Source organism: Podarcis melisellensis (genome assembly GCF_964234715.1).
Source record: "Podarcis melisellensis genome assembly, chromosome: 1".
In the NCBI taxonomy this organism is placed as follows: Eukaryota; Metazoa; Chordata; class Lepidosauria; order Squamata; family Lacertidae; genus Podarcis; species Podarcis melisellensis.
The window spans coordinates 6,750,500-6,769,511 of NC_138528.1; the positions used below are offsets into that span (position 1 = coordinate 6,750,500).

General features: G+C 44.8%; 1 protein-coding gene across 1 annotated transcript in view; it reads right to left on the minus strand.

Moving 5' to 3' along the window:
• Nucleotides 1-638: 638 nt before the first annotated feature.
• Nucleotides 639-19,012, minus strand: part of TMEM260 (transmembrane protein 260) — a 61,026-nt gene continuing 42,652 nt past the window's right edge. The window contains exons 8-16 of the mRNA XM_081911419.1: nucleotides 15,926-16,009; nucleotides 15,292-15,409; nucleotides 13,306-13,478; nucleotides 10,818-10,989; nucleotides 9,469-9,617; nucleotides 6,340-6,516; nucleotides 4,665-4,718; nucleotides 2,670-2,760; nucleotides 639-986 (exon numbers count right to left, since the gene is read on the minus strand). Of these exons, the coding sequence (XP_081767545.1) occupies nucleotides 684-986; nucleotides 2,670-2,760; nucleotides 4,665-4,718; nucleotides 6,340-6,516; nucleotides 9,469-9,617; nucleotides 10,818-10,989; nucleotides 13,306-13,478; nucleotides 15,292-15,409; nucleotides 15,926-16,009 (1,321 nt within the window). The 3' untranslated portion in view covers nucleotides 639-683. The remainder of the gene's footprint in view (nucleotides 987-2,669; nucleotides 2,761-4,664; nucleotides 4,719-6,339; nucleotides 6,517-9,468; nucleotides 9,618-10,817; nucleotides 10,990-13,305; nucleotides 13,479-15,291; nucleotides 15,410-15,925; nucleotides 16,010-19,012) is intronic.

Here is a 19,012-nt window from a genome sequence, read left to right on the forward strand (position 1 = left end):
GTTGACAAAGGACAGCTGGACATCTCAAAGGCCTCATTAGCTTCAATAGCTTAGGGCCTGATCATTATTTTTTTTTTTATAAAAATTTTTATTAAGATTTTTTACAGATACATATTTAACAAACAGAATAGGTTTCATAACATCCTTTCATTCTATTGCGGACTCCCTCACGTCTCCCGCTTCCACTTTCATCATTAAAAACGAATTTTTCCAAGCAAATTATCGTCTTGTTTATGCTCTTAAGTGCAGTATTTAGGTTAAACTCAAATAAAAAATTATAATTTAATGGTAGACAGTTATTTCTGCTCTGGCTTCCTTGTTAGGATTCAACCAAATTACAGTACTTTTGTAAATAAATCTTAAATTTCTTCCAGTCTTCTTCAACCCTCTCCTCTCCCAGGTCGCGGATTCTGCCAGTCATCTCAGCTAGTTGCATATAGTCCATCAGCTGCATCTGCCATTCTTCCAGTGTGGGTAGATCTTGGGTTTTCCAGCTCTTAGCAATAAGTATCCTTGCCGCCGTTGTAGCATACATAAAAAATGTTCTGTCCTTCTTTAACACGTTCTGGCCTGCCCTCCCCCCATTTTTTTTAAGCAACCAAGAGGTTGACTTCGCTTCCACCCATAGACTGTTCAACTTACATTTTCTTCTTACAGTTCATTATTTCCCCAAGAGTTATTTTCTATGTGTTGTCCACAGCTCCTTCACTTTGTGCCTTGTGAAAAGTCTCCCGACCCTTTTTCATTTGTCTCAACCCCCGAAGTTCCTTCTTCAGGTGTTTTACGGCTTGCAAAATGCTGCCCTTCTGGGGCTCGTCTTCCGCTTTCTCTGTGTAAAGGAGGAAGTGCTTGATGGCTTCTGACAACAGCAGTTCCGGGTCTTCCCTTTCTGGCTGAAGGTGCAACATCCTCTCGCAGGCAATCGCATAGTTCTTGTGCCAGTTGACCGGGTGCACTTTGTGGGTGCTGACAATCTCCCTGTACAGCTAGGGACATTGGGGGAGAACTCAGTTTTGAAGGCTCTTCCAAACAGGGAGATTTAAACCAAATTGGTTCTGATTTAAACCAAATTGATTTAAATCACCAGTCAAATATTTACAACCAGATGAAGGTTTCATTTTGGGAATAATAAATTTTCAGAGTAGTTTTTACAGTTACAGTGGTACCTCTGGTTACGTACTTACCGTAATTCGTCCCGGAGGTCCGTTCTTAACCTGAAACTGTTCTTAACCTGAGGTACCACTTTAGCTAATGGGGCCTCCTGCTGCCACCGCCGCGCGATTTCTGTTCTCATCCTGAAGCAAAGTTCTCAACCTGAGGTACTATTTCTGGGTTAGGGGAGTCTGTAACGTGAAGCGTCTGTAACCCGAGGTACCACTGTATATCAAAAATTACTGATTGGGTTATACTTTTAGAAATACATAGAATGATCATTATGAAATTATTGTGAGGTTTAGTAAGTTACCGTAGACAGTGGTACCTCGGGTTACCTACACTTCAGGTTACATACGCTTCAGGTTACACACTCCGCTAACCCAGAAATAGTGCTTCAGGTTAAGAACTTTGCTTCAGGATGAGAACAGAAATTGTGCGGCGGTGGTGCGGCGGCAGCGGGAGGCCGCATTAGCTAAAGTGGTGCTTCAGGTTAAGAACAGTTTCAGGTTAAGAACGGACCTCCGGACTTCAGTAATAGTTGCTAGGTAGATAGAAGAAATTAGACTTATTAAGAATAAGTTTAATTATGAAAAAAATGTGTATTGGCAATAAGTAATATGAATTTGAAATATGGAATAGACGGGAAGTTGGGTCTTTAGTGTTAAGACCAATAGATGTTTTATTGTTTGCCAAGAAAATTATGTGTCTATGGTTATTTTTGTAATTTGTGTGTAATTTGGTATTTCTGTTTTTTTTGTGTGTGTTTTTCTTGTTGTATAAATAAATAATAATAATAATATATAAAAAAGAAAAAAGAACGGACCTCCGGAACGAATTAAGTGCTTAACCCAAGGTACCACTGTATACTCGAGTATAAGCCGACTTTTTCAGCACATTTTTTTTTCTGAAAAAGCCCCCCTCGGCTTATACTCAAGTGAGGCGGGTGACTGCTGCTGCGCTGCGACCCTTCCAACCGTTGCCGCCACCACCCATAGCTGTCAACGTTTTCCTTTTTTGAAGGGAAATTCCCTTATTCCGAATAGGACTCCTCGCAAGAAAAGGGGAAAAGTTGACAGCTATGTCACCACCAGGTTTGTGGTGTGGTCAACCGGCTTATACTCGAGTCAATAAGTTTTCCCAGTTTTTTTGTGCTAAAATTAGGTGCCTCGGCTTATATTCGGGTCGGCTTATGCGCGAGTATATACAGTAACTGTTTATATTTGGACAACTTTTGCGCTGCACTTTATTGGAAGGAGAAAAATAATCATTTCCTTAATAACAATTTAAACAACTTATTTAACTAAAACAATAACATTATAGCATATGTATGCATGTTTGTTGACTAATGTGGTCAAACTTTTTTTAATAAAAAAACTTAGACTGAGTTTTAGCACACATGAAAAACTTAAAACAAATTCTTATTTCCTGATGAATAGCCTTTGGACAATAATGTAACTTAAATAGAAAACTATCCTTAGAAATATTTTTTAAGTTAAAGAATACAAGGTGCCTACCTTGTAAGCGTATGTATAAAGCTGGGCTTTTACATCCATAGACACACGAGCTGTTTCCGCTATGTCAAAAATGAAGAAGGCTGTCTTCATCCTGCAAAAAAGTGGAAGCTGTTAGGAGCTCATCTTACACTCGAGTAGGACCCTGGTAGAGACACATGCCCGACTGGCATGTTCTCTCTCTCCTGGTCGATTGTTCGGGAGCTTCAAAAGCTTTCTTCAGCCCGAACATCACAACGACCAATGCCAACAGACACCGGCACACTCAGGGATCTGCAGAGTTTGTGCATCATGTGTAACAGACCTCAGCAACTCAGCATTTATTTATAAATACACACGGAGCACTGCAACATGGCTCCCTCTCTCTCTAGCATCAGACAGCAAAGAGAAAGAACAAAGGACAATAGTCCCACTTCACGGAACACAGTAACACAAACATCCTGTCTCCGTCATTTCCCACTCTGTGGAGTTAAAACGTATACCATCATGTGATAGACAACAATCCCATGACTGCAATCACGGAGCAGGAATTCTAACACAAGCACATTACTGCTAGGGTTAAGGGTTCTTTAAATACCAGCTGGTGCCCCTGAACCAGGGTTGGCTGAGCACACAAAGCTAGAGAAACTATGCCAGAGGTGTGGTGCCCAAGATGGTGGCAGTAAAGAATTCTAGAGTTGGAAGGGAACTCCCAGGGTTATCTAGTCCAACCCGTTGCAATGCTGGAACCTCAACATGCAGAGGGCCCCATCTAATTTGAAACCATACAGGACCCTGCTTAGCTTTGCAAATAGGCTAGCAGTTGTACTGCTGTATTATTGCTGGGTTGGGGCTAAACAAAGGAGGCTTCCAAGCAGCCTTCCTCTACTTGACGGTGTTGGACTACAACTCCCATCATCCCTAGCTAGCAGGACCAGTGGTCAGGGATGATGGGAGTTGTAGTCCAAAAACAGGTTGTGAAATACTGCTTGAAAGGATTATTTGCGTTCACAAAGGTTCACGCCGACACTATTTGCATCTGGCTGCAGGTCACCAAATGCTGCTTCCTTTATTTCTCCAATGCCTTCATTGTATCACCTGCTTATTAATTACAGAATTGCAGAGTTGGAGGGGACCCCTATGGCCATCTAGTCCAACCCCTGCATTACTGGAATCTCAACACGCAGTTCCCCCATCCAATTTGAAACCATACCGGACACTGCTTAGCTTTGCAAACGCCTAAGTACCGTATTTTTCACTCCATAGGGCGCACTGGACCATAGGGCACACCTAGTTTTTAGGGGGGGAAATGAAGAAAAAAAATTACTTCCGCGTTTCGGGGGTCACGCTTGTGCAGAAGCGCTAAATCGCACTTTGTGCATGTGCAGAAGCACTGAATTGCAACCCGTGCGTGCGCAGACACGCTGCTGCAGGTTGTGAATGCTGCGGGTTGCGAACGTGCATCCAGCACGGATCACGTTTGCAACCCGAGCATCCACTGTACTCTGCTTAAAAATGGACTACTTAAAAACTACTTAAAAATGGAAAGCGTAATGTTGGTGATCAACAAAAGAGGTTTAAAGACTCTCTCAAGGCAAATCTAATTAAAAATGTGGTATAAGCACCGACAACTGGGAAACACTGGCTGCAACTGGAGAACAGCCTTTGCCAAAGGTGTCATGGGCTTTGAAGACACTGGAACTCAGGACACAAGGGAGAAACATGCTAAGAGGAAGGCACGCTTGGCAAACCCTCACCATGATCAACTCCCACCTGGAAACCCATGTCCCCACTGTGGAAGGAGGTGTGGATCTAGAATTGGCCTCCACAGTCACTTATGGACTCACTGCTAAAACCCTGTTTTGCAAGACAATCTTACTCGGCTACAAGTGATTGCCAAAGAAGAATAAGAAGATAGTCGTTTCCCAAATGAAGGCCCATGTGGACACCATGGGGTCTCCCTTCCCTTTAGAACCCATTCAGAAGAGGAAATGGGGGTTTGGGTTGGGGGGCTCTCACCTGGCTTGCCACATCTCTTCGTTTGCCACCAACTCCCATGAAGATGAATCGAACCTTTAAGAAGTTAACAACAGGAGCTGATTAACTGGCTCATCAGACATGAAAAGGCCACAAAGAGACTGAGAGTATTAAACAGGGTCACACTGTACAAACACTGGAATTTGGCGCTCAAAGCCATTCTGCGTCGGGGACAGCAGAATTCTGTGGGGGGCCTGAATCGTGGGATGTCGAGCGCATTTGCACACCATGTCTCATTCTGCAAAGCATTCTGGTTATGATGGAAGAGCAAAGAGCAGCACAAGACAACAACAAAAAACTCCCCTCCCTCTAATTCTTATTTAGTTGCCACTCCAGCTCCTGAGATTTCAGCAAGCACAATCCACGTCCCCACGGGCATATCTTCACAATCAGAAGGACTAGAAGCTTGATTTTTAAAAATGCCTTTAATGTTTTGACCCAACATAACCATGTGGATGTTGCTGGGTTACAATTTCCATCACCTTTGACCACTGGACCATGCTCGCTGGGGCTGATGGGAATTGTAGTCCAAAGCTCCCAGGGAAGTCTGGTGTAACGTACTGTATTTTTCGCTCCATAAGACGCACCTGACCCTAAGAGGCACCTAGTTTTTAGAGGAGGAAAGGGGGAAAGCCCCATTTTGGGGAGATCTGCTCACAGTTGTGCAGCTTCTTTTGCAAAGGGGAAAAGCCCTGTTTTGTTTTGTTTTTTGAGGATCAGCTCAAAGTTGTTGAGCTTACTCTGCAAAGGGAAAAAATCCTGTGTTTACGAGTTGTTGGGAAACTGTATACGTGCAGCTACTCACACAGAGTCAGTTAAGGTTTGGCAGATAGCCAGAAGGCAATCTGAAGGAGTAAGTTTGCTTGGTGATAACAGAGACACGGAGACAGCTCCCTGATTGGTCAAGCTCTCTCAAGGGAGTGATAATTAATGACCTACTAACTGGAATGTGTTAGTTCAGTGTTCATAGTTTAGAGGTTCAGAGTTCTGTGTTGTTCAGTGTAGGAGTTGAGAGTTTTGTCAGAGAGAGCTAGCTAAAGATTCTGTTCCTGTAAATAGTCCACTGTATATAATAAACACCTAACTACAAGTTCCTTGTTCCTGCTTCGTCTATCCTGTCTGCAGCCAAGTCGCCAATTGCTTCCGTGGATTCTGCGTTTACTCTGCTGGGTCTGGCTAAAGTCCTGCAACTAGTCGGAAAGTTGCGAAACACCAATAGGTTTTGCCAATAGTTCAACTCACAGTTCTGCAGCTTCTTTAGGAAAGGAAAGGGAGCCGTTTCTACAGTTTCCAGACAGATAATCTAAGCAGCCAGTCACATGTCGCTGGGGAAACAAACAGCCTCCTTCTGCAGAACATTCAACAGTGGAGGCCTGGGCAAGGGTTCAGGGCCGGAAAGGGAGCCAGCGACCAACCACACACTCACTCCATAAGACACACAGACATTTCCCCTTTTTAGGAGAAAAAAAGTGTGTCTTATGGAGCGAAAAATACGGTATAAGCCACCCCACCCCTCACTTCTGAGGCCAACACCATGGCTCAAGAGCTAAGGTTGCCAAGGAAGATTGGGGGCAACTAGGCCAGATTTAACTGCACCTAAGTTCCTCATCCAGGTTTGCGAACTTTCAAACCCTGCCACCAGTTCTGCTGTTCTCACCTCCCATATTCTTCACTCCAGTTATAGAGATTTCTGGTTCTCTCGATCCACTCTCTGGGGTCGAAGGGGGTTTCCGAAGGCACCAGCTGCTCGCAACAGCCCCACGGCCAAAGGGAGTGGCTTTTCTTCCAGGTGGGGTCACCTTCGTGCAGCCCAATGCAGACAAAGGTTTCTTTGCTGTTGCAAACAAGCCACACACAAAAACAAAAAAACAAAATACAAATGGGGAACCAGAGGTGCAAAAGAAATCATCACCACCAATATTATCAATATCATCAGTATGCAGATGACATCCAGCTCTACCTCTCCTTTAAATCAAAACTAGTGAAGGTGGTGAAGGTCCTGTGTGAGTGCCTGGAGGCGGTTGGAGAATGGCTGGCCCCTAACGGATTGAGGTTGAATCCTGACAAGACAGAAGTACTGTTTTTGGGTGGACAGGGGACGGGCGGGTGTGGGGGATTCCCTGGTCCTGAATGGGGTAACTGTGCCCCTGAAGGACCAGGTGCGCAGCCTGGGAGTCATTTTGGACTCACAGCTGTCCATGGAGGTGCAGGTTAATTCTGTGTCCAGGGAGGCTGTCTACCAGCTCCACCTGGTATGCAGGCTGAGACCCTACCTGCCCGCCGACTGTCTCGCCAGAGTGGTGCATGCTCTAGTTATCTTCCGCTTGGACTAGTGCAATGCGCTCTACATGGGGCTACCTTTGAAGGTGACCCGGAAGCTGCAATTAATCCAGAATGCGGCAGCTCGTGACTGGGAGTGGCCACCGGGACCACATAACACCGGTCCTGAGAGATCTGCATTGGCTCCCAGTACGTTTCCGAGCACAATTCAAAGTGTTGGTGCTGACCTTTAAAGCCCTAAACGGCCTCAGTCCTGTGTACCTGAAGGAGCGTCTCCACCCCCATCATTCAGCCCGGACACTGAGATCCAGCGCCGAGGGCCTCCTGGCAGTTCCCTCATTGCAAGAAGTGAGGTTACAGGGAACCAGACAGAGGGACTTCTCGGTAGTGGCGCCCACCCTGTGGAACACTCTCCCTTCAGATGTGAAGGAAATAAGCAGCTATCGTATCTTTAAAAGACATCTGAAGGCAGCCCTGTTCAGGGAAGTTTTTAATATTTAATGCTGTACTGTTTTTAACATTTGATTGGGAGCTGCCAAGAGTGGCTGGGGAAACTCAGCCAAATGGGCGGGGTATAAATAATAAATTATTATTATTATTATTATTATTATTATTATTATTATTATTATTTAATTTACATTCAAGATTGGATTTACTGCAATGCACTCTGTTAAAGCAGCAATTTAAACATTCACAACAGGGAGTTAAAGTTAAGAGAGCAGGGGGTCGCTCGTCTAAACATGGGTGCTTTAAGAGCCGGCAGAATGCCAATACTGATGGAGGCCTCTCGTATGTCAACAATGTAACTTGGTTCTGGGTAACAAAGAAACCACCACATGCAGAAGGCAGTTTTTAACAATTAAAACTGTTCAGAGAGCGATTAATTAGGCTAGGCTTCCCACAGCAATTTAGAATCTGTGGAGAAGACATTGCTGGACTAGAGAAATCTTTAGTCTGCTCTCACCATAAAATTAAAGACTCAGAGGACCTTGCAGGTCATGTGTTCCAACACTGAACACAACTGGCACACACCTTCCTGTAACCTACGGTCACTCTGGAGCAACACAGAACATATATTTTGCCTTCTGCTGTGCAATAAAAAGGTGTACCATCTCAGGATCATTGGGGAATGAGGAGAGGGTAGAGAGACGATTTGCAAGGTACTCGGGTCACATCCTGGCTTTAACGGCCAAAACTCAACACTTTGAACTGAGCTCAGAAAAAGACTGGTAACCAATATGTACACAGCCCTCCACAGAAAACCAATAATTGCAAGGATATAGCTATTCTTATTAACAGACTAAACATACGGAAGAACTTTCTGACAGCAAGAGCTGTTTGATGGGGGTTAGACTGGATGACCTTTGGGGTTCCCTTCCAACTCTATGATTCTGTTAAGACTTCTTAGTTCTTTGTTATGCAAATGTCTCCAAGCGACTGACAACACACTTAGAAAACATGGCCAGAAATACATTACGCCAACAAAAGAATTTGTGCGAAGTACCACCAACTCATTATTTTTAAGGACCCATCTTATTTCTGAAATATTTATTTTTAAACTGTTTTTAATACTCCCAGTGCATTTCCGAGCACAATTCAAAGTGTTGGTGCTGACCTTTAAAGCCCTAAACGGCCTCGGCCCAGTAGACCTGAAGGAGCGTCTCCACCCTCATCGTTCTGCCCAGACACTGAGATCCAGCACTGAGGGCCTTCTGGAGGTTCTCTCATTGCGAGAAGCGAAGTTACAGGGAACCAGGCAGAGGGCCTTCTCAGTAGTGGCGCCTGCCCTGTGGAACACCCTCCCATCAGATGTCAAGGAAATAAACAACCACCTGACATTTAGAAGACATCTGAAGGCAGCCCTGTTTTGGGAAGTTTTTAATAACTGATGTTTTAATGTAATTTTAACCTTCTGTTGGAAGCTGCCCAGAGTGGCTGGGGAGACCCAGATGGATGGGCCAAGTAGAAATAAATTATTATTATTATTATTATTATTATTATTATTATTGTTGTTGTTGTTGTTGTTATTTCAATAGTTTTGCTGTAACCCACCCTGGGACATCATTAGGGTGAAGGTAGGTGATGAATTATAATCACAACAAAAACATGCGTGTGCTCAACATATATACATACACACAACACACACCTTTACCCATTCTTGATGTAAACTTGACTGTTCAGGAGGAAAACTGTACTTTGGATTGCAGGTTCATATGCTATAGAAAGCAAGGGTGGTTAACTTTATTTTTTAATGAGCCCAGGAAGAATCAGAGCTTTATGTGTGGTGACACCAGAAGTCTACTTTGTATTTTAAAATTTTTTTTGCTGCTGCTATCAAACTTGGGGCGGGTGAGTAGTTTTTGGGGACACAGAAAAACGCTTAGACGATCCCAATCAGGGCCCTAGGTGGGAGATTAGCCTCCCCTAACACAGAGCAATTTGAGAATGCAACTGATGCAATTTTTATGGGAAAAAGGAATGCCATGATGTGAACAGGAATGCTTACTGTTTATTTACTTTGAGAAAGTGATGGAGATTAAATGTGGTCGTCCCATCGGGCAGCGTCCCTTCCAGAGGATTCCACCGGTTCCCAGGAAAAATAACACCAGGCAAATGTTTTGACATCTTCAGTAAGTACCAGTGATAAGTCATCATCTAGCACAGGCAAGACGAGATGAAATTAAAGACGAGGCCTGTGGGCTTCTCCGACCCGAAGCACCATCGATGTAAATAAACATACCTAAAACCTGACACTAAGGCTGCTGTGATGGCCTGGGATTCGGACTCGGATGCTGAACCGGAGGGATCCCAGCCTGCACAGGATTCCCCGCCTCCAGAACCAGCTGAGCCGGGGCTGGGGCTTGAGCCTGAAGGGTCCTCACCTGTGCTGGATCCTCAGGTGCAGACACCAGCTGAGTCTGCTCTGGCTCCTGAGGTGATGGAGGACCCATTGCCTGCAGGTGCTCCACTCTCAGCCCCGTCAGGGGAAGCGGAGGTTGCCTCTGGGTCCGGTGACCCTCCAGCCTCTCCTGAGCTGCAGAGGCTCAGGGCAGAGAGGCGGAGGGAACTAAGTTCCCGCAGGAGGAGTCCTTGCCTCCAGGCCAGGAGAGAAAATATTTAAAGGAGAAAAAACTGGATGTACATTTCCAAAATATAAGATAAAAAACCCAATAAAATAAAACCTACATACAGGAACAGTGTTTTGTGTTGTGTAGGCTCCTATGATGTAAGTCATGGGTCCCACCTGCTAGCCTGCTCCCTCAAACATCACTGGTTTGCTCATTTCTATATACAGAGGTAGCTTGGTTCTCAACTTAATCCATTCCAGAAGTCTGTTCCAAAACCAAAGCGTTCCAAAACCAAGGAGTGCTTTCCCATAGAAAGTAATGCAAAATGGATTAATCCGTTGCAGACTTCTAAAAACAACCCCTAGAACATTATATTTCACTATTAATATACTTCTTCTTAATTGTATTTCAGTTCAACAATATACACTTTTTTGTTATGTCCAAATGGCTTTAGATGCCTATTAGGTCCACGAATTACCATATAGCATATATTCAACACAAAATATATAGCATATATTACCATATAGCATATATTCAACACAAAAACCAGTGGCAATTTGTTGTTGACAAAGGACAGCTGGACATATAAAGGGCCCCATTACCTACAGTAGCTGAGGGCCTCATCAAACCTAAATCCGGCCCCGGCCAGGAGTGTCACCTGCCTGACCTGAAACTGGTTTAAACTGCTCTCGGCACCAGCAAGACTGAGCTACATGGACCAACGTCTGGCCAGCACAGCAGCTTCTCGTTTTCCCATGCCTTGCAAGGAACCTCGCTTTCCACCTACTTCTTGGTCCACCAAGGTAACGTCAGGTCTCACTCCCTCACAATAATGGAGGTAACGGAGAGAATTGCCGGGCAAGTCCCCTCTCAGCAGGACGATGGCATCCGGAGGCATGGAGGACAAAAGGTTCCTCGCAAAGCGGTCGACGACGTTGTTGCGGCTTTGGTCGCAGACGCTGGGCGGAAAGAGATAATGGGAAAGAAAAGGGAAAGCTGTTTTGTGTTGCTTTTAGTCCATCCCTAAGTAGCTCAGCTCGATAAATAGGAGTAAGAGACACAGCGCGGCTTTGAATCCCAGGATTTGTAGCATTTGCAAACCCTTCCAAGAGCAATGACAGGCCACCGGGCAGCGTAGTGTTTGTTTATTAAGGACCTGACATTCTCTATTATTAATAGTGGATGGATGCGGGTGGCGCTGTGTAGATAAATAGGTACCGCTCCGGCGGGAAGGTAAACCGCGTTTCTGTGCGCTGCTCTGGTTCGCCAGAAGCGGCTTAGTCATGCTGGCCGCATGACCCGGAAGCTGTACGCCGGCTCCCTCGGCCAGTAAAGTGAGATGAGCACCGCAACCCCAGAGTCGTCCGTGACTGGACTTAATGGTCAGCGGTCCCTTTACCTTTTTATATTAATAGTGAAATACAATTAAGAAGAAGTACAGGGTGAGTCTTTTAAAAGAGGCCCCGTGGAACATGTGTATTCTGTATCCACAGGGCCTCACCCTGTATATTAATAGTAAATTAATTATTAAGCTCTAACTTAAAATGATTTTTTATTCATAGCAAACTTAACAATGCAAATACATTGGCATTTGGCAATAACAAAAGTTCCTTTAGAAACACAATTTACAAAGACTCATAATTTTTTGGGGGGCCCCAAGAGAGTGGGGCCCTAAGCTATAGCTTGTTTAGCGTATAAGTAAATCCGGCACTGCCCTGATGCAGCGTTTTTGCTAAGATCCCAGGTGGCACGTTTTTAGAAGACGCTCCCATCCTGCCCAAGCAGTGCGAAGTCTTAAAGGGTTCTAAGCAAGAGCTAGCGTAGCAAGATGATTGGACTACAAGAAGGGAGACCTGGGTTCAGATCCACGCTAGGCCCTGTATACCTGAAGGAGCGTCTCCACATTCATCGTTCAGCCTGGACACTGAGGTCCAGCTCCAAGGGCCTTCTGGTGGTTCCCTCCCTGCGAGATGTGAAGCTACTGGGAACCAGGCAGAGGGCCTTCTCAGTAGTGGCACCCACCCTGTGGAACGCCCTCCCGTCAGATGTCAAACAGATAAACAACTATATGACTTTTAGAAGACATCTGAAGGCAGCTCTCTGTACAGTATAGGGAAGTTTTTAATGGTTGATGTTTCATTGTGAATACGGTGGTACCTCGTGTTACATTCGCTTCAGGTTACATACACTTCAGGTTACAGACTCCACTAACCCAGAAATGGTACCTCAGGTTAAGAACCTTGCTTCACGATGAGAACAGAAATCGTGCTCCGGCGGCGCGGTGGCAGTGGGAGGCCCCATTAGCTAAAGTGGTGCTTCTGGTTAAGAACCGTTTCAGGTTAAGAACAGACCTCCGGAACGAATTAAGTACTTAACCTGAAGTACCACTGTATTTTGTTGGGAGCTGCCTAGATTGGCTGGGTACGAATAAAAGAATAAAAAAACCTGTAGTAGTAGTACAGTTGTACCTCAGGTTAAGTACTTAATTCGTTCCGGAGGTCCATTCTTAACCTGAAACTGTTCTTAACCTGAAGCACCACTTTAGCTAATGGGGCCTCCTGCTGCTGCGCTGCCAGAGCACGATTTCTGTTCTCATCCTGAAGCAAAGTTCTTAACCTGAAGCACTATTTCTGGGTTAGCGGCGTCTGTAACCTGAAGCGTATGTAACCTGAGGTACCACTATAGTATAGTAGTAGTAGTAGTAGTAGTAATAGTAGTAGTAATAGTAATAATAGTAATAGTAGTAATAGTAATAGTAATAAATAGGCCAATTGCTATCTTTCAGCCTAACCTATCTGGCAAGGTTTTGTGAGTAGGGACATCAGACAATTTCAATGGAAATGGAAACAGAAGGGGAAATGGCTGATGTTTGCTTACATGTCACATGTCCAGAATGGAAATCAAACCAGTTCAGGATATGTTGTTCCTGCTCCTTCTGATATGTAACTGATTATGCCCCCCTCCCTGTTTGCATTCCCTTTCCTTTGCCCAGGGTGGAATGGGATGTGACAGCGAGGCAGCGAGATGAATAACGTAGCATTTGGCGAAAGGAGAACTGCAGTGGAACGGAAGCGGCACTGCGTGCGATGGATACAAGGCAGAACAGAAGACGATGGCGTCTTACAACACGAGTTGCGTGGCTAAATAAGGAAGCGAGAAGCAGGTGTGGCTGCCCTGAACCACTTGAGGGAACAGTGGGGAATGAACACGACGCTAATTGGACTTTTAAGCACACTCTGCAAAGCTGAAGGCACTCTGCTCTTTCTTGCAGTTACCTGTAATTAGAGTAGATTTGCCCGGTAACCAGAACGGCAGCAAGAAGCCATTCCAGGCAGTGAAGCACTCGCCTGTTTCCAGCTAACCCCTCTGCAAAAGCGAAAAGCGAGGAGAAACCGAGGCCGGCTAGAACAGCAACCACCGCATTGCTCTGCATCCAGAATCGCTCGACCTGCAAAAGGACAGACAGACAGTGTTTCCCCAACTGCGTAGAAATGTGATGGGTATTAGACTCATAGAAACGCAGAGTTGGAAGGGGACTACAGGGGTGATCTAGTCCAACCCCCTGAAATGCAGGAATCTTTTGCCCAACGTGGGGCTCATGCTCCACCAACTGAGCTATCCTAGGTATTATAGTAAGGATATATTAATTATAACTGATTCTCTAGAGACCCACGTGTTTGGATTAACACAAAATGGCTTGTGCCTGTTTTTAAAATGCAGGGCTTGCACCTAAAGAGACCCAGTAGTGGAGTTTAAATCTCACTTTTAGGCAGATTTACTGACGCCTAAGAATAGGTTTTTAAACCTTTTTAATACATCCCAGCTCTTAAGGCACCTGGCCTTAAGACCACAGACTGCAAGGTAAGTTTAAAATGTTTTACTTACAGTCGCTAGGTCTCAGAGTTGAATTTTCCTTAGCAGCAACAATAAAATGCAGGTAAATGTGCTTAGCTGAAATATATACAGCAAAGCAGCCTCAGATACATATGAGAGGAAGAACAAAGTTGATGTATTTCTGCTTCCTTGCTTGCAGCGTGATAGACAGAGAAAGGAACAGGAAACAAGGCTTACTTCCTCCCTCCTTGGAGCAGAAGGGATGCGACATTACAGAGGCTACTCTAGTTACAGATAGGTAGCCGTGTTGGTCTGCCATAGTCAAAACAAAACAAAAAAATTCCTTCCAGTAGCACCTTAAAGACCAACTAAGTTAGTTCTTGGTATGAGCTTTCGTGTGCATGCAGGTATCTGAAGAAGTGTGCATGCACACGAAAGCTCATACCAAGAACTAACTTAGTTGGTCTTTAAGGTGCTACTAGAAGGAATTTTTTTTTGTAGAGGCTACTCTAGTAATTGAGAACTCTGTGGTCCTTAACCCCTTCACATACTAACTAGCACTGTTAGGTTTGACTGCAAATCTCCCACATAATGTATGTTTGCAAAACGCTGCATGGAGTTCAGCTTTGGTGAATATAGACCTAGGAGATGGTCTTTCGATTTTCCGAAATCTAGAGGAAGGGCCACAGCTCACTGGAAAAGCATATGCAGAAAGCCCGAGGTCCAATCCCTAGCATCACCAGCAAAGAAGGTAATCTCTGCCTGGGATAGGTGGAATTTTCAGGTTTAAATTTTAGTTGCATGTAATTTTAGTTATAGCCTGGCATCTTTTTTCATTTTGCAAGTTTATAAGGAACAGGCATAAAACAATAAAAACAAGGGAACACATCAACATTATAGAAAAAAGAGAAAAGTATAATGTATGCTGAAAATTATTAGGTTTTCTCCAGTCCTCAACAAAGTCAAGCAGAGATACAGCACTCAGGTCCATAACATGTTTTCTGCGAAAAAGGGAAGGACCCAAGAGTTGATGAATATTATAAATTTAATCAGTCTCATTATCTGAGATATCACTATCAGTTTCTCTTTTTGCTTCTTCGTATTTGTCACCCTATCTATTACAGACTTTCTAAAAGCTGAAAGTTTGCCCAGATTGAAACAAACTTCTACAGCCTTTCACATGTCACAGTGCTTTGCTTTTTTCATTCTTTTCCAGACTCGCCCCCCCCCCAAGAAATGGGCTTTGGGGGGGAATGGAAAAATACTTCTTTTTCCTGAACTTTTCTCTCCCTCCCCCAGGCATTCATCTCTCTGCTCAGATATCACAGAGCATTTGCTAAATCCTGAAATAAGCTTTAAATTAAAACCATGTATTTTGTTTTTTTAAAAAACAACAACATAAACAGCAACCTTGAAAGCAAACATACCACTCCTTTAAACAGCGGCTTTGAAATATCCAGATTTGCTCTCCAAGCAAAGAAAAATGAATAGGCGAAGAGCATTGAAGTGAACAGCCAGACTAACTGTGGCTTCTCCATCTTGGGCCTAGAGGAGGAGGAGAGGGGAGAGAGACTGCGATTAGGAGAGTGATTGAGGTGGAAAAATGCAAAAGACAAAGCTGTGTTTTAATGGAAGAACAGCAGAAGATGCAGCACACACAACTAACATCACGAAAGGTGCATCAGAGATGTGATTCCAAAGACAGCCAGGCGAAAGGTGGTTGCCGTTGGCTTAAATCATTATTTTTAATGTGATCGTTAAAAGTACGCTTCAAACAAGGTTCCCAGGGTGGAATACAAAGACTGCAGTGAAATAAAATAATAATAAATAATAATAATAATAATAAATTTTATTTATATCCCGCCCTCCCCAGCCGAAGCCGGGCTCAGGGCGGCTAACAACTTGGTCAATAAATCAGCTACACAGCCATAAAATCACTAATCGGTACAATAAGGGAGCGGTCCAAACGCCCCACAAAGGCCTGGGTTGTAGCAACGCGCAACCGAGGAGAATACAGCCCACAACTTTTTGAAGAGTAAACCCACAAAAACCTGCCGCTACCTCACTGCTGCACACAAACACGCGATGATCGCAAGGGCTTGGGTGATGGCGGAGAGCTCCGTCCTCATGTCAGACACTTGGAAACTGCAAAGGCATCAAAAGTCAAAATATTAGTAGTGCAATAGCTAAAAGCAGGTGTTGCAACAGCTGTCAAATCAATGCATCCATAAATCATGGCAGTACAACCGCTGGCAGAAAAATCACGGGGTCTCAGGAGCCATGGAGTGGAAGTCATGATGTCCTATTCTGACAATTGGGAAGACTAGCTGAACTATTTAAAATTTTAAAAGATGATGCTGTTAAGGTGCTACACTCAATATGCCAGCAAGTTTGGAAAACTCAGCAGTGGCCAGAAGATTGGAGAAGATCAGTCTACATCCCAATCCCAAAGAAGGGCTGTGCCAAAGAATGCTCCAACTACCGCACAATTGCACTCATTTCACACGCTAGCAAGGTTATGCTTAAAATTCTACAAGGAAGGCTCAAGCAGTATGTGGACCGAGAACTCCCAGAAGTGCAAGCTGGATTTAGAAGAGGCAGAGGAACCAGAGACCAAATTGCAAACATGCGCTGGATTATGGAGAACACTAGAGAGTTCCAGAAAGACATCTATTTCTGCTTCATTGACTATGCAAAAGCCTTTGACTGTGTCGACCACAGCAAACTATGGCAAGTTCTTAAAGAAATGGGAGTGCCAGATCACCTCATCTGTCTCCTGAGAAATCTCTATGTGGGACAAGAAGCTACAGTTAGAACTGGATATGGAACAACTGATTGGTTCAAAATTGGGAAAGGTGTACGACAAGGCTGTATTTTGTCTCCCTGCTTATTTAACTTATATGCAGAATTCATCATGCAAAAGGCTGGGCTGGATGAATCCCTAGCCGGAATTAAGATTGCCGGAAGAAATATCAACAACCTCAGATATGCAGATGACACAACCTTGATGGCAGAAAGTGAGGAGGAATTAAAGAACCTTTTAATGAGGGTGAAAGAGGTGAGCGCAAAATATGGTCTGAAGCTCAACATCAAAAAAACGAAGATCATGGCCACTGGTCCCATCACCTCTTGGCAAATAGAAGGGGAAGAAATGGAGGTAGTGAGTGATTTTACTTTCTTGGGCTCAGTGATCACTGCAGATGGTGACAGCAGCCACGAAATTAAAAGACGCCTGCTTCTTGGGAGAAGGGCAATGACAGGCCTAGACAGCATCTTGAGAAGTAGAGACATCACCTTGCCAACAAAGGTTCGTATAGTTAAAGCTATGGTTTTCCCAGTAGTGATGTATGGAAGTGAGAGCTGGACCATAAAGAAGGCTGATCGCCGAAGAATTGATGCTTTTGAATTATGGTGCTGGAGGAGACTCTTGAGAGTCCCATGGACTGCAAGAAGATCAAACCTCTCCATACTGAAGGAAATCAACCCTGAGTGCTCACTGGAAGGACAGATTGTGAAGCTGAGGCTCCAGTACTTTGGCCACCTCATGAGAAGAGAAGACTCCCTGGAGAAGACCCTGATGTTGGGAAAGATGGAGGGCACAAGGAGAAGGGGACGGCAGAGGACGAGATGGTTGGGTAGTGTTTTCAAGGTTACCAGCATGAGTTTGACCAAACTGCGGGAGGCAGTGGAGGACAGAGGTGCCTGGCGTTCTCTGGTCCATGGGGTCACGAAGAGTCGGACACGACTAAACGACTAAACAACAACAAGGTTTTGCAACAAGGCAGGCTTGGGCAGTTGCTGGGACCCTGCCTGGCCCACAGTTGACACCTGCCCTGGGCCACCCTTTAAAGACGTATTTTGCCCGAGGTTCCAATGAATATTTGGCCGCTGGTTCCCACGGTGTTTCAGGGTGAAGTGACGCAGCCTGCATCAAATTCAACTGTGGTTTCCCAGACATCTACACCGTCCAATTGCCATATTCATCTGCACATTAAAGGTAAAGGGACCCTTGACCATTAGGTCCAGTCATGACCAACTCTGGGGTTGCGGCGCTCATCTCGCTTTAGTGGCTGAGGGAGCTGGCATACAGCTTCCAGGTCATGTGGCCAGGAGGACTAAGCCGCTTCTGGCGAACCAGAGCAGCGCACAGAAACGCTGTTTATCTTCCCGCTGGAGCGGTACCTATTTATCTACTTGCACTTTGACGTGCTTTCAAACTGCTAGGTGGGCAGGAGCAGGGACCGAGCAACAGGAGCTCACCCTGTCGCTGGGATTCAAACCGCCAACCTTCTGATCGGCAAGTCCTAGACTCTGTGGTTTAACCCACAGCGCCACCCGTGTCCCCATCTGCACATTATTCCTCTCAAAAATGTGTTTAAAGATTGTTAAACTCATCTTCTTTCAAAACATGCATGTCCAACGTTACATCAGTATTTTCATTTTTAAATACAGTGGACGCTCGGGTTGCCAACATGATCCGTGCGGGGTGCATGTTCGCAACCTGCAGCGTTTGCAACCCACAGTGGTGTGTCTGCAAGGGTTGCGATTCGGCGCTTCTGCGCATACACAAAGAATGATTTAGCACTTCTGTGCATGCATGACCTCCGAAACCCAGAAGTAACCTGTTATGTACTGAAGTTCTCACCCTGGTCCAGCAGGGGGATACTGTAGATAGTTATGCAAATAAGGGATTGAAAGTGACATTCAGTGATTGGATAGTTTTAGAAAATTGTTACAGTTACGTTGTACTGGAGCTCTATATAAGCAGGCTGACTGAACCCTTCAGTTCAGTTCTGTTCTGGCCTGTGAATAAACAAGAGCTGTTTGAAGAATCGCTGTGTCGTCTGATATGTTCACCCACAACTTAACATAACCCAATTCAGTACTTCCGGGTTTTGGCGGGTCCATAACCCAAAAAAACGCAACCTGAAGTGTCTGTAACCCGAGGTATGACTGTACATTCCGATACATCTGACATGTCAAAATGTTTGGGAAGTGAAGAGACCAGTGGATAATGAAGTTCCAATCTGCACGTTGGTTCCAGGAGGTATGAAGCCAGTCAACTGTGTGAGAATTCACGGAGATCCACCATCCTGAGCATCCCTGCCCTGGAACAATGTTATTACACCAGCGGTATTGTGGGAAGTC